Raw genomic sequence first — 16,399 nt, 5'->3', positions numbered from 1 at the left:
TATAAAGGCCACAAATATCTGAACAGAATAAAATCCTCCCTTTACTGATGCATTATTAACATTTAATGAACAGATGCAATCATGAATCATTAGATTTTGGATTCTCCATTGATATTTACTGAATTCTTAAAGTGGTTTTCTTCTTCTGCTGTTCGGTGGAATAACTTCATTTAAAAGGACTGAGGCATGGGTTTCTAAACAGTGTTCTACACTTACATCTACGTTCCTTCAACCGGTTCTTTTTCCTTTTGTGTAACAAACAGTTTAGCCTCAAATGGACAGAAACTCTAAAATGGAAAGAAAATAGTTTTTTTTCCATTGCTTTTGTGCTTAGCCGCTTAGCCATTTACAATTGAAACAAGTCGCTGTTACAGCAATATCAGTTTCTCAGAACACAAAATGTCACTTCATCCTGGTCAGTCTGGAGGCCTGTTGAATGCGTACTTTACAAGAGCTGACAAAGTTACACATTATATTAGTCCTCCAGGCAGCATGGATCTAACATATATGGTACTTTTCTATATATACTGTCACGCTCCCCGGGTCCTCACCCCCGCTCCCCGGCTCACCTGCCACGCTGCCCGCTCCTCAGCCCCCGGATTCCGTCCGTCCCAGGCCCCCTGGTCCCCGATCCCGGCGCCCGACGGCTTCCCAGGACCTGGCCGGCTCTCCTGCGTCCTCCTCTCAGCCTCCTTCCCTGGCTTCTGGCACCCGGGCGGCGCGCATGCGCGTTAGGGCGCGCGCGCGGTCACTGACCCTTTCTTAAAGGGCCAGCGTCCATTAACAGGAAATGAGGTTGAACAGGTACTGGGTATAAAGGGGGTTATTGTCCAAGGGGGCGGGGCCTGATCTTCGTGTTCCCTGAGCTAGGAGTCAGGTCTCCTGGTGTTTATGTGCCTGTACTCACCTATCTCTCTTTGTAGAGCCGTACCTGCCTCGCCATCCAGTCAGCCGTATCCTGAACCCCGCACACTGTCCGTCTGCCATCTGACAGTCCGTACCATCTCGGATCCCTGCGGTGACCCGTCATCTCGCTCCTGAGGTTCCGGACCCCGCCTGATATCATCTCGGCTTCCGAACCTGAGCTACGTCACCAGGACTACCATCTGTGACTCCGTGGTCCCAGGGACTCCTCCGCTGCCTTCACTTGCACGGACTGTTCTGCTGCCCATCAGTGCTTCAGCTGCCGGACTCCCTACCACCATCTTCGAGTTCGGTCCAGTGGATCCACCTCCTGGGTCTGCCCGACCGCCCGGCCGTGACAGTAAGATCAGGCCATGGATCCCGCTGCAGCACTAGCGGCCTTGCAAGAGGAACTCCAACGTCAGCATGAAGTCCAGACCCGCATGTTGCAATTTATGACCTCCGTGGACACCCGCCTGTACACGTTACAAGCATCAATGACGCCTGCGGCACCCAGGTCCCCAGCTAGGCAAGCCATGGCTCCCGCACCAGTGGCAGCCTCTTCAGATGCTTCCCGTCTCCGTTTGGCGTCACCACCTCGTTATGCTGGAGATCCCAAGACCTGCAGGGGCTTCATAAACCAGTGTTCCCTTCATTTCACGCAGCTGCCACATCTGTTCGCCTCTGACCAAGCCAAGGTCGCCTTTATAATGTCTCATCTGGAGGGCGAGGCGCTGGCGTGGATGAACCCCTTGTGGGAGAAGGAGGACCCCATGACCAAGAACCTTCAAGACTTCCTGCAGGCCTTTCGCAGCACCTTCGACGAGCCGGGACGCGCCTCTGCGTCTGCTTCATCCCTCCTCCGCCTACGTCAAGGAACACTGACGGTGGGCCAATATGCCATCCGTTTCCGTACTTTGGCTTCTGAACTCGGGTGGAATAATGAGGCCCTGACAGCCGCCTTCTGGGAAGGACTCTCGAGTCGCATCAAGGATGAGTTGGCGGGTCGTGACGTGCCCTCCACCCTAGATGCCCTGATTGCCCTAGCCACTCGAGTGGACATTCGTTTCCAGGAACGCTCCAAAGAGCTGTATCGTGAGAGACGTGCAGTACGGCACTCCCCTCCTCCACAGAAGTCCTCTGTGCCTCACTCATCAACAGCTGGGATTCCTGTCCACGAGCCCATGCAGGTTGACCGAGTACGACAGTCTGACCAACGTAGAGCAGAGCGGCTCGCCAAAGGCCTCTGCTTTTACTGCGGAGAGGGCACTCATCTCTTACGCTCCTGTCCGGAAAGGCCGGGAAACTCCAAAGCCTAGGGTTGGTAGGAGAGGCCACCCTAGGTGCTGGGACTCTCTCAGACCCAGTTATGTGGACGGTACAAGTGTCAACAGGAGAGACGCGCTTCACGGCTGAGGCATACCTCGACTCCGGAGCAGCAGGCAATTTTATCCAGCAGGCCACGGTGGACAAGTACCAGCTGCCTGTTACTCCACTCGATAAGCCCCTAGTGATTGCCTCGGTGGATGGGAGACCCCTCTCTGATACCATCTCCTGGATCACCAAGCCGGTGGAATTGCGTATAGGTGCTCTGCACACCGAGAACATCGCTCTCTACGTCCTTCCACACATGTCCCATCAAATCCTGCTGGGACTTCCTTGGTTGCGGACACACGAACCATCAGTCAGCTGGGGTACTGGCGAAATCACTCGTTGGGGCTCTGCCTGTCATGAGAGATGTCTAAAGTCCCTTCAACCAATCCGACGTCCCCCGGCTCCAGAGAACCTACCGGAACTGCCCTCGGCCTATTGGTCCTTCGCGGACGTTTTTGACAAGAAGGAGTCTGAGGTACTTCCGCCACACCGTCCCTACGATTGCGCCATCGACCTGCTCCCAGGAACAACACCACCTCGAGGACGGATATATCCGTTGTCTCCAGCTGAAACCAGGGCCATGTCCACATACATCACGGAAAGCCTGGCAAAGGGATTCATCCGGAGATCCTCCTCTCCTGCGGGAGCAGGCTTCTTCTTCGTTAAGAAGAAAGAGGGTGACCTTCGCCCATGCATTGACTACCGGGGCTTGAATCAGATCACCATAAAAAACAAGTACCCCCTACCGCTCATCCCCGAATTGTTCGACCGGCTCAGAGGAGCCCGTGTGTTCACCAAACTGGATCTTCGGGGTGCCTACAACCTAGTTCGTATCCGCTCTGGGGACGAATGGAAGACCGCATTTAATACTCGCGACGGGCACTACGAATACTGCGTGATGCCCTTCGGTCTGTGTAACGCTCCTGCCGTATTCCAAGAACTGGTGAACGACATTTTCCGGGACCTCCTCTACCTCTGTGTAGTAGTTTATCTGGATGACATCCTTGTCTTCTCTCCGGACCTCCAGACCCACAGAGAGAACGTAAAGCTGGTTCTACAAAGACTGAGAGAGAATCGTCTGTACGCCAAATATGAGAAGTGCGTCTTTGAGCAGTCTTCTCTTCCTTTCCTGGGATACATCATCTCGGGTACTGGGTTGCAGATGGATCCAAAGAAGGTCTCCTCCATACTCAACTGGCCTCCTCCTTCTGGACTGAAGGCAATCCAACGGTTCCTGGGATTCGCCAACTACTACCGCCAGTTTATCCCGCACTTCTCCGCCCTGACTGCTCCTCTCTCCGCTTTGACCAAAAAGGAGGCTAAACCAAAGGACTGGTCACCTGCGGCCGACGCCGCGTTTTGCTCTTTGAAGCGAGCTTTCGCCTCCTCTCCTGTACTCCACCGACCGGAGTTAAACCGCCAGTTCACCTTGGAGGTGGATGCCTCCTCCTCAGGAGCCGGAGCAGTGCTCATGCAAAAATCCTCCTCCGGGAAGATGGTGACTTGCGGTTTCTTTTCTAAGAGCTTCTCAGCACCTGAACGGAATTACACCATCGGTGACCGAGAATTATTGGCGGTCAAACTAGCTCTGGAGGAGTGGCGTTACCTCCTGGAAGGAGCAGTGTACCCCGTGACCATCTACACGGACCACAAGAACCTGGAATACCTGCGGTCCGCTCAGCGACTGAACCCACGGCAAGCCAGGTGGTCCTTATTCTTTGCCAGGTTTGACTTCCAGCTCCACTTCCGACCCGCGGACAAGAATGTACGCGCCGATGCCTTGTCTAGGTCCCTCATGCCCATGGAGCAGGAGGAAGAGACTACCCAACCTATCATCCCTCCTAGCAAGATTGTTCCGGTGGCTCCCGTCACTCTGGCCCAAATACCACCCGGGAAGACCTATGTCTCGGAGACCGACAGGCTAAAAGTGTTACACTGGGGTCATGCCTCAAAAACAGCCGGCCATGCAGGCCAGAAGAGAACATGGGGTGCGATTGTACGCCATTACTGGTGGCCATCCCTTCGCACTGACGTCGCCGCCTTTGTCTCTGCCTGCTCCTCTTGTGCCAGGAACAAGACGCCCAAACACCTGCCCTATGGCCGTCTTCTGCCTCTACCGATACCCTCCGTTCCGTGGCAACACATAGCTATGGACTTTATTACGGACTTGCCATTATCCTCCGGACACACAGTCATATGGGTCGTGGTGGACCGGTTCTCTAAAATGGCCCATTTCGTCCCTATGGCTGGACTGCCCTCTGCTCAGGAACTCGCGGACGCCTATATACAACACATCTTCCGCTTGCATGGCTTTCCATTACACATCGTATCAGACAGAGGAACTCAGTTCACTTCCCGCTTCTGGAGGGCTCTCTGTAACCATCTGGGAGTGACTCTGGACTTTTCATCTGCATACCATCCTCAGTCTAATGGCCAGGTAGAGAGGGTCAATCAAATCTTGACCTCTTTCTTACGTCACTACGTCAATGCCCATCATGACGACTGGTCCGCCCTTCTACCTTGGGCTGAATTCTCCCACAACCACCACTTCAGTGAGTCGTCCTCCAGCTCTCCCTTCCATGTTGTTTACGGGCTTCAGCCTTCCATCCCATTGCCTGTATCCCCCTCTTCGGATGTCCCTGCTGCAGATACAGTAGCCCGTGACTTTGCAAACATTTGGGACTCTGTCAAATCGTCCCTTGGGCGTGCTTCCCTGCGGATGAAAAGACACGCCGACAAGAGACGTCTGGACCCTCCGTGTTTCTCTCCTGGAGACCTCGTCTGGCTTGCTTCCCAGTACGTCCGCCTGAAGATACCATCATACAAGCTGGGTCCTCGCTACATTGGGCCGTTTAAGGTCCTCAGCAAGATCAATGAGGTTTCCTACAAGCTACAGCTCCCGGCCACGATGAGGATACCCAACTCATTCCACGTCTCCCTGCTCAAGCCGGTTATCCTTGGTCCCTTCTCCGATGCTGCCAGTCCGGCCCCTCCACCTATTGCCGATGACGACATCTATGCGGTAAGGGATATCGTGGCCATGAAGACCGTACGAGGTCGGCAGTTCTTCCTGGTGGACTGGGAAGGGTATGGTCCTGAGGATAGGTCTTGGGAGCCCAGGGAGAACGTGGGCACTCCTCTTATCCGTGCCTTCATGTCCCGGTTGCGGGGTGGGGGGCGTGGGGGGGGGGGTACTGTCACGCTCCCCGGGTCCTCACCCCCGCTCCCCGGCTCACCTGCCACGCTGCCCGCTCCTCAGCCCCCGGATTCCGTCCGTCCCAGGCCCCCTGGTCCCCGATCCCGGCGCCCGACGGCTTCCCAGGACCTGGCCGGCTCTCCTGCGTCCTCCTCTCAGCCTCCTTCCCTGGCTTCTGGCACCCGGGCGGCGCGCATGCGCGTTAGGGCGCGCGCGCGGTCACTGACCCTTTCTTAAAGGGCCAGCGTCCATTAACAGGAAATGAGGTTGAACAGGTACTGGGTATAAAGGGGGTTATTGTCCAAGGGGGCGGGGCCTGATCTTCGTGTTCCCTGAGCTAGGAGTCAGGTCTCCTGGTGTTTATGTGCCTGTACTCACCTATCTCTCTTTGTAGAGCCGTACCTGCCTCGCCATCCAGTCAGCCGTATCCTGAACCCCGCACACTGTCCGTCTGCCATCTGACAGTCCGTACCATCTCGGATCCCTGCGGTGACCCGTCATCTCGCTCCTGAGGTTCCGGACCCCGCCTGATATCATCTCGGCTTCCGAACCTGAGCTACGTCACCAGGACTACCATCTGTGACTCCGTGGTCCCAGGGACTCCTCCGCTGCCTTCACTTGCACGGACTGTTCTGCTGCCCATCAGTGCTTCAGCTGCCGGACTCCCTACCACCATCTTAGAGTTCGGTCCAGTGGATCCACCTCCTGGGTCTGCCCGACCGCCCGGCCGTGACATATACAGAGTTAATTGAAGAAGTATAAGGCAATATCTACTCAGTTTTTAAATCCTTCTCAAAAACTCAAAACTTCTCTAGGTTTTGCTCAGTTTCTGCTCCAAAAACTCTGCAGAAAAACCTCAATGTGCATAAAAGACTAAGAAAAGTCCATAGAGAAGAGTAACGATCACTATTTCTAGTTAAAGAAAAAAGCTTTTACTTTTTGTTATAATCTAATTATTAGGGATGATCGAATACCACAAATATTCGGCTTTGTGAATATTCACCGAATAGGTCGCCACTATTTGCGTATATTCGATGCGCAATGTAAAGGGGGCTTTACACGATAGCGATATCGGTACAGATATCGCTAGCGTACGTACCCGCCCCCATCGTTTGTGCGACACGGGCATATTGCTGCCTGTCGCGCACAAAATCACGCACCCCCGTCACACGGCTTACCTGCCCTGCGACGTCGCTCTGGCCGGTGATCCGCCTCCTTTCTAAGGGGGCGGGTCGTTCGGCGTCACAGCGACGTCACACGGCAGGCGTCCAATAGAAGCGGAGGGGCGGAAATGAGCGGGACGTAACATCCCGCCCACCTCCTTCCTTCCGCATTACCGGTGGAGGCAGGTAAGGAGATGTCCCTCGCTCCTGCGGTGTCATGCCGCAGGGGCCCAAGAGGTAACGGGGCTCATTTCCACCTCCAAAGCATGCGGCATTGTGCACTATGATAAGATATTGCATGGCAAGTGCCCATATATTGTTCATACATGGGGCCCTTTTCTGTCTGTGCCACTTACTTAATCCTAAGGATATGCTCATATACATTTTTTAAACTCCAAACACACTTACCACACATATGAACACTCCTGACCTGAGCACTACATACAGTATTAATGGCAGTAACTAAGAGTACAACTGCTCATGTGGGCATTTCACCTCTAGGACTGTTTTATAGGTTTTATAATGCTCTGCTTCTGCATTTACAGTTTGAAGATAGTGAAGAAGACTTTGATTCAAGGTTTGACACAGATGATGAACTCTCCTACAGGCGGGATTCTGTCTACAGCTGTGTTACACTGCCTTATTTCCACAGTTTTCTCTTTATGAAAGGTAAGCTACTGGTAGCTCTATGACCAGAAAGTATACTGTGTATATGATCCTTTTTAGTACTGATGATTTGGGATTTCATCTGCTTTTGAGACACTCTTCTTTTAAATTACTAGATTGCAAAGTACACTATAAAAAGGCTACTGATCGATCTCCAGATTCATGGACCAGGCATGTGGAGTATAGTCATTATATACTGAGCAAAATACACAAAAGGTTTATGTGCCGCCCCGTGCTCGGCGACAGCCGAGCCGCTCGGATCCGGACCTTCAGGGGGTGGCTCGAGGGTCTCCGGACCCGGGGGTCCACGATCACTCCGATTTAAAAGGGGTTGGCGGTTTGGGGGGACGTAGGTGTACGGCCGGAGCCATGTTTGAGTTCGTGACGCCACCCATGGGTTGTGGTGTAGGTGGACACCACCGCTGCGTTTACGTGGGCACCCGGGGGAGATGTTGAGCAGCAAGTTGTTAACCCCTCCTGTGGGTAGGGATGGTGGCACCGGGACCCGTTGGGGGGAGTAGTTGGGCGGTGCAGGGAGATGGGCGGCCGGAGGGCACTGATGTACTCATGATTAGTAACACACACAAGTCTCTGGTAAACCAAGGTGATGGTGGTCGGTGCCCGCAGACGGCGGCAGTCTGGTCCCCCACCCGGTTGGTGGTCTCTGCCTTTCTCCTGCACCGTTTGTGTGATGGTGGACTACCTGCGCCTGCGGCGTCAGGAGTCTGCTCCCCGGCTTGTGGTCGCCTAAGGAGCCCTTTGCCCGCAGACGCTGGCCCGTGGGATCTCTCTGCCGTGGCGGTGGCTTTCTATCCCCCTCGTTGGGCTGTTGTCTTCAGTCGGGACTTTGGGTGGGACAGAACCTATAGTCCTGGCCGCAATAAGTTTATTAGGTAGCCCCCAGTAGCTTCTGGACCTAGCTTCAGGGTCTGAGTACCCCCCTTTGTGCTCCGGTTTCAGAATCAGTTCCCTGGGTCGGTACTGGCGGGCCACTACCCTGTCCCGGTCCACCACGGTTCCACTGAGTCGTCTTCCCGGCTCCTGCAGGCAGGCCTCTGTATGCCTCCTAGCCAAAGGTGCCCGGGCTCCAACCCTGGCACCTATCAGTAAGTTGCAGACCTGACACACAGGCCTGCCTCCACTTTACTTTTCCTCCAAAACTGACTCGACTGTAACTCAACTAACTGTGTTTTCCTGCCTCCCGCTCTCTGAACTCCTCGGTGGGCGTGCCAACCGCCTGGCACCGCCCCTGGTGTGTCCATCAAGCACGGAGGGAGGTGATTAGGGTTTAATGTGTTTGTTCTCTGTCACCTTGTTAGGAGACTAGTGTAATGTGGGGCCCTATCTGTGACTACCTGGCCCGGCCAGGGCGTCACATTTACTTATCTCTAATATCAAGATGCTGATTAGACAGCATGATTATTGCACAGGTGTGCCTTAAGGTCCAGTCACACTAAGCAACTTACCAGCGATCCCAACAACGATAGGGATCGCTGGTAAGTTGCTAGGAGGTTGCTGGTGAGATGTCACACTGCGACGCTCCAGCGATCCCACCAGCAACCTGACCTGGCAGGGATCGCTGGAGCGTCGCTACACGAGTTGCTGGTGAGCTCACCAGCAACCAGTGACCAGCCCCCAGCACCGCGTGGAAGATGCTGCGCTTGGTAACTAAGGTAAATATCGGGTAACCAACCCGATATTTACCTTGGTTACCAGCGCACGGAGCTACACGTGCAGAGAGCAGGGAGCAGCGCACACTGAGCGCTGGCTCCCTGCTCTCCTAGTTACAGCACACATCGGGTTAATTACCCGATGTGTGCTGCAGCTAAATGTGCAGAGAGCAGGGAGCAGTGCACACTGCTTAGCGCTGGCTCCCTGCTCTCCTAGTTACAGCACACATCGGGTTAATTAACCCGATGTGTCCTGCAGCTACATGTGCACAGAGCAGGGAGCAGCGCACAATGCTTAGCGCTGGCTCCCTGCTCTCCTAGTTACAGCACACATCGGGTTAATTAACCCGATGTGTCCTGCAGCTACATGTGCACAGAGCAGGAGCCGGCACTGACAGTGAGAGCGGCGGAGGCTGGTAACAAAGGTAAATATCGGGTAACCAAGGACAGGGCTTCTTGGTTACCCGATGTTTACATTGGTTACCAGCCTCCACAGAAGCCGGCTCCCTGTTCCCTGCACATTTAGTTGTTGCTGTCTCGCTGTCACACACAGCGATCTGTGCTTCACAGCGGGACAGCAACAACTAAAAAATGGCCCAGGACATTCAGCAACAACCAACGACCTCACAGCAGGGGCCAGGTTGTTGCTGGATGTCACACACAGCCACATCACTAGCAACATCGCTGCTACGTCACAAAAGTTGTTCGTTAGCAGCGATGTTGCTAGCGATGTTGCTTAGTGTGACGGGGCCTTTAGGCTGGCCACAATAAAATGCCACTCTGTTTTATCACACAGCACAATGCCACAGATGTTGCAAGTTTTGAGGGGGCGTGCGATTGGCATATTGACTGCAGATATGTCAACCAGAGCTGTTGACTGTGAATTATGTAATGCATTGGGGGACATATATATCACGAAGGGGGATATATATACCAGGATTGGCGCCTGGTAATCCCCAAACAGTGTCAGCAGCAGATCCCCCTATAACAGTGTTAGCAGCAGATCAACCCCATAACAGTGCGTCATGACCACATTTTTTGCTTACATTTTATTTCCCATTTTCCTCCTCCAGAAACCTAGGTGCATCTGAAAAATACTGTATATACAAGTGCATCCCAATGAATTAGAATATCATCAAAAAGTTAATTTATTTCAGTAATTCAATACTGTACAAAAAGGGAAAGGCATATATTATACTAGAAGGTGGCCCGATTCTAACGCATCGGGTATTCTAGAATTTATGTATTGTGTAGTTAATGTATGATTTTTGTTATATATATAATATAGATGTTGTTGTGTGTAGTTACCAAGTGTTTGTGTAGGGGCTGTAAATGTTCTGGGTGTTGTCTGGGTGGGGGGGTGTGAGAGCGGTGTTGTATGTGTGTTGCGTTGTGTGTGTTGCGTTGTTTGTGGAGCGCTGTGTGTCTGCAGCGTTCTGTGTGTGGTGCTGTGTGTGTTGCGCGGTTTGTGTGGTTGTGGAGTGCGTGTGTGTGTTTTGGTGGGAGGTATGTTTTGTGCAGTGTGTGTGTTACGCGGTATGTGCGTATATTTATGTATGCCGCGGTGTTTGTGTGTTGGGTGTTGTGTGTGTGCGGTGTTGTCTGTGTGTGTGTGGGTGTCTGTGTAGGGCGGTGTTTGTGGTTCCCAGTGTGTGTGTGGTGTGTTGTGCGGTGCGCGTGTGGCGGTGTGTGTGTGTTTTGGGGGGAGGTGTGCACTCCCATCGTGCTCCATCCCCCATGCTGCGCACCCCCCATCGTGCTCCTTCCCCCATGCTGCGCATCCCCATCATGCTCCATCCCCCATGCTGCGCAGCTCCCATCGTGCTCCATCCCCCATGCTGCGCACCCCCATCATGCTCCATCCCCCATGCTGCGCACCCCCCATCGTGCTCCATCCCCCATGCTGCGCACCCCCCCATCGTGCTCCATCCCCCATGCTGCGCACCCCTCATCATGCTCCACCCCCCATGCTGCGCACCCCTCATCGTGCTCCATCCCCCATGCTGTGCACCTCCCATCGTGTTCCATCCCTCATGCTGTGCACCCCCCATCGTGCTCCATCCCTCATGCTGCGCACCCCCCATCGTGCTCCATCCCCCATGCTGCGCACCCCCCATCGTGCTTCATCCCCCATGCTGCGCACCCCCCATCGTGCTCCATACCCCATGCTGCGCACCCCCTATTGTACTCCATCCCCCATGCTGCGCACCCCCCATCGTGCTCCATCCCCCATGCTGCGCACCCCCCATCGTGCTCCATCCGACATGCTGCGCACCCCCCATCGTGCTCCATCCGACATGCTGCGCACCCCCCATCGTGCTCCATCCCCCATGCTGCGCACCCCCTATCGTGCTCCATCCCCCATGCTGCACACCCCCCATCGTGCTCCATCCGACATGCTCCACACCCCCCATCGTGCTCCATCCGACATGCTGCGCACCCCCCATCGTGCTCCATCCCCCATGCTGCACACCCCCCATCGTGCTCCATCCCCCATGCTGCACACCCCCCATCGTGCTCCATCCTCCATGCTGCACACCCCCCATTGTGCTCCATCCTCCATGCTGCGCACCCCCCATCGTGCTCCATCCTCCATGCTGCACACCCCCTATCGTGCTCCATCCTCCATGCTGCGCACCCCCCATCGTGCTCCATCCCTCATGCTGCGCACCCCCCATCGTGCTCCATCCCCCATGCTGCGCACCCCCCATCGTGCTTCATCCCCCATGCTGCGCACCCCCCATCGTGCTCCATACCCCATGCTGCGCACCCCCTATTGTACTCCATCCCCCATGCTGCGCACCCCCCCATCGTGCTCCATCCCCCATGCTGCGCACCCCCCATCGTGCTCCATCCGACATGCTGCGCACCCCCCATCGTGCTCCATCCGACATGCTGCGCACCCCCCATCGTGCTCCATCCCCCATGCTGCGCACCCCCTATCGTGCTCCATCCCCCATGCTGCACACCCCCCATCGTGCTCCATCCGACATGCTCCACACCCCCCATCGTGCTCCATCCGACATGCTGCGCACCCCCCATCGTGCTCCATCCCCCATGCTGCACACCCCCCATCGTGCTCCATCCCCCATGCTGCACACCCCCCATCGTGCTCCATCCTCCATGCTGCACACCCCCCATTGTGCTCCATCCTCCATGCTGCGCACCCCCCATCGTGCTCCATCCCCCATGCTGCGCACCCCCCATCGTGCTCCATCCTCCATGCTGCACACCCCCTATCGTGCTCCATCCTCCATGCTGCACACCCCCCATCGTGCTCCATCCCCCATGCTGGGGCCGCCGGGGGCAGGTCCGAGCGTGGCAACGTGTGCCGGGGGCGAGGCTGAGCGGGCGAGGCGTCAGCGTATGCCGGCTCCCTGCACATGTGCACCGGGAGCCGGTGTAGGCTGGTAACCATGATACACATCGGGTAACTAAGGGAAGCGCTTCCTATAGTTACGCGATGTGTATCATGGTTACCAGCGTACACCGGCTCGGTCACGATCCCAGCGGGGCCGAGCGTGCCAACGTGTGGTGGGGGCGAGCGGGCGAGGCGTCAGCGTATGCCGGCTCCCTGCACATGTGTACTGGGAGCCGGTGTATGCTGGAGCGGGGCTGAGCGGGCGAGGCGTCAGCGTATGCCGGCTCCCTGCACATGTGTACCGGGAGCCGGTGTACGCTGGAGCGGGGCTGAGCGGGCAAGGCGTCAGCGTATGCCGGCTCCCTGCACATGTGTACCGGGAGCCGGTGTACGCTGGAGCGGGGCTGAGCGGGCGAGGCGTCCGCGTATGCCGGCTCCCTGCACATGTGTACCGGGAGCCGGAGTACGCTGGAGTGGGGCTGAGCGGGCGAGGCATCAGCGTATGCCGGCTCCCTGCACATGTGTACTGGGAGCCGGTGTACGCTGGAGCGGGCGATGCGTGCGGAGGGCCGGAGCGAGCGGCTAATCCATGCGGGGGCGGGACCAGACCGAGGCGAGCGGCCAATCCGTGGGGGGGGCGGGGCCAGGCCGAGCCCAGCAGCCAATCCGACAGTTTTCACTCTAACGACACTGTCACGGTGACACAATTTTGGAGCAAGACAGACAGACAGAATAAGGCAATTATATATATAGATAGTCATTACAAACATAGATGAACGAACCTGTGGTTCGGTTTTCGAACAGAACATTAAATTTAAAAATCAAGGTTTGGATTCTTGGATCGGATGCTGTACATGCGAACAACACTCATACAAGCAATGCTGTGCTCAGGTATGCTTGGTGCTCAGTCCTGTGCGAGCCGCTTGCAGTGTTTGAATGGTGCATACTGGGGTTAACAGCAACATGATTACATATAGTGTGCAACAAAAAACAAAAAGTTTGAAACAGCCCTCCACCCTCCCCTGGAAGTATTCTGCGTATGGCTGGATGTATGTGGGCGGAGTCTCAAACTGCCAATCAGTGACTTGATCCGGCGGCTTTTCACTCTGTTTGTAATGACTCTATATAATAGATGTTTTTCACTTTTTCTATTGAATCACTGAAATAAATTAACTTTTTAATGATATTCTATGTAATTGGGATGCACTTGTATGTATGTGTTTATATATACATATATATATATATATATATATATATATTGTATATATATATGTATATATCATATGTTTTCTGTTGCAGCATACAGGTGGGAGTAATTTAAAGGGAACCTGTCAGCAGAGAAATTTTGCCCAAAACCTAAAAGATTCCCCCTCTGCAGCTCCTGGGCTGCATTCTAGAAAGGTCCCTGTTATTATTGTGCCGCCTTTCTGACCAAAATAAAGACTTTATAAAGTGGTACCTTTTTGTATTCAGATTCTGTAAATGTGACACGGGGGCGGGCTGCCTGATGGCCGTTATTTTGCCTCCTGCCGCTTTAGGCCGTCCCCCATCGCTGATTTCCATAGCTGTGGACGCCGCCCAGTGCTCCACAGGTCCCCGCGCATGCCCAGTGCCTATCTCTCGTGGATGAGCACTGTGCCCAGTGTCACCGCTGGTGACGTGCGCGCAGGCTTTAGATTATGGGCGGTGCTGTGATGTTTATTACCAAGCAACCGCCCATAATCGCGGGACCGCGCTTTCCCCCTCGGCCTCCTTCGTTCTGCGCAAGCGCGGTGCTGCTGACCCCACGTCACCTCCTTCCCATCTTGCCCTGAGGCAGGAAATAGATGGGCAGGAGGTGACGTGGGGTCAGCAGCACTGCGCTTGCGCAGAACGAAGGACGCCGAGGGGGAAAGCACGGTCCCGCGATTATGGGCGGTTGCTTGGTAATAAACATCACAGCACCGCCCATAATCTAAATCCTGCGCGCACGTCACCAGCGGTGACACTGGGAACAGTGCTTATCCACGAGAGATAGGCACGGGGCATGCGCGGGGACCTGTGGAGCACTGGGCGGCGTCCACAGCTATGGAAATCAGCGATGGGGGACAGCCTAAAGCGGCAGGAGGCAGAATAACGGACGCTAGAAAGCCCGCCCCCGTGTACCATTTACAGTATCTGCATACAAAAAGGTACCACTTTATAAAGTCTTTATTTTGGTCAGAAAGGGGGCACAATGATAACAGGGACCTTTCTAGAATGCAGCCCAGGAGCTGCAGAGGGGGAATCTTTTAGGTTTTGGGCGAAATTTCTGCTGACAGGTTCCCTTTAACATTAATCCTTTTTCTCGTGAATTATCCATAATAATAAACCCTACAACAGATCCCATGATGACTCTCCATACATGTTGGCCTGCTAATGACACGTGGCTATAAAGTAAATCTATGCAGCACTTTGTTTGCATGGTGCAGGAGAAGGCAGACATGTGTCTTGCTTTGATAAGAGCTAAAATAACTAGGGTCAGGCACACATGCAGAATGGGGTCATTCAGAAAGGTTCTTTATTAAAGGTCAAATGGAATCTATACTTTCTTAAAGGCACAATAACACCATTTTGCAAATGATGTCAAATCATTTTTGATGGTAAAAAGGGTATTGTATAGTTTGTGGCATTGCCTGATCATCATGCTGCTTCTCTAGGCAAGATTTCATTGTAAAAACCCGTTCAACATTCATGAGAATCACTTTATATGACTTTTATATCGGTATATTTAGGATTTAGCTAAGCATCAATTTGTTACATTTTCCCCAATAGCTGATCTGGCCATATTTGTTTTGATTAAATGGAATGTGTCAACAGAAAATGACCTATTGTTTTAATGTTCAGTTCATACTTTAGACATATTTTTGTTGATTTTTTTATTATTATTTATTTTCCATGTTAAAAAAAAAATCTGAACTCTTACACTTTTGGTCACTGCATCTAATATTGGGCTGACACTTCTTTTGAGATTAGTTTGTTATTGAATTATCATCACAGGCAGGATGACAATGAAATAATCTACTATCACAAATAGTGATGATGACAGCTCTTCTCCCCTTCTCTGTGCAGATCACAGAGAATGCCTAGAAACCTTTCCCTTAGAAGTTAATGAACATCTCTAGTGCATTGCTTCCTAAGGACCATGTGGCGGCTCTAAAGCGTATGTCTAATTAAAGTACAGGCAAGATGAGTGCTCCTATGGTCATATGCAGAATATAGTATGAAAAATGTACAATCAAAATATAAAAATGGATTAGAAAAAAGAATATGATATATGGTTTTAGTTAGTGAAAAAATGATGGTCTAACATTTAGAACATATGGATTACATTCCGAGCCTTCAGATTGGCATACACATGTCACATGTCAGACACATAGATTAGCAGACACAGACACCCATCACACAACAAAAGGCTTTAGTAAATAATACAGGTATTGTAATGTGGATATAGAGTTAAGAGAGCAAATACAGTGTGCGCCTGTCATTGACGTCAATGCAGTAGTTATCCATGTCTGCCTTTAGGGTAATCCTTAAGTGATGGTTGTCAAACTAGTTTCTTTTTTTTTTGCTATTGTTGATGGAAAAATTTTAACTTAAGTCTTGATAATAAGTATTTTCCATATTTTGAGTGCACACAGGGAGGCCATTATTACTACTTGTCTAGATTGGTTCACAAGTGTTTGTAGGATCGTCTTGAAAATTATATATGTGTAATGTGTAACCCTCACAATTCTTATAGCTAAAGCAAATCAGTCATCAGGTTTTTTACTACATCTGAGAGCAGCATGATATAGGGGCAGAGACCCTGATTCCAACGATGTGAAACGTTGTGGTCTGTTCACTGCAGTTTTTATACAATCCCTGTTTTATCTTCTGTAGATCTGCAAGTTCTCTGAATACTGAACTCTTTGTAACCTTGCCACCGCTGATTGGCAGCTTTCTGTGTACAGTGTGTATAGGCAGAAAGCTGCCAAACAGTGGTGGTGGCGTGGTTATACAGAGAACATAAATATGGAGAACTACATGGCAGTCCTATGTTGATAAT

The 16,399-nt window shown here is 52.9% G+C and overlaps 1 protein-coding gene across 1 annotated transcript in view; it reads left to right on the top strand.

Annotated features, from left to right (window-relative positions):
• The window catches only part of MYO10 (myosin X), a 348,533-nt gene that overhangs the window by 300,293 nt on the left and 31,841 nt on the right, over positions 1–16,399 (top strand). Inside the window, exon 26 of the mRNA XM_075314877.1 lies at positions 7,182–7,305. Within this exon, the coding sequence (XP_075170992.1) occupies positions 7,182–7,305 (124 nt within the window). The remainder of the gene's footprint in view (positions 1–7,181; positions 7,306–16,399) is intronic.

The sequence above is a fragment of the Anomaloglossus baeobatrachus genome, chromosome 6, assembly GCF_048569485.1.
Source record: "Anomaloglossus baeobatrachus isolate aAnoBae1 chromosome 6, aAnoBae1.hap1, whole genome shotgun sequence".
Lineage (NCBI taxonomy): Eukaryota > Metazoa > Chordata > Amphibia > Anura > Aromobatidae > Anomaloglossus > Anomaloglossus baeobatrachus.
Note: the sequence above shows the minus strand (reverse complement) of the source record. Positions and strands in the feature narration are given on the sequence as shown.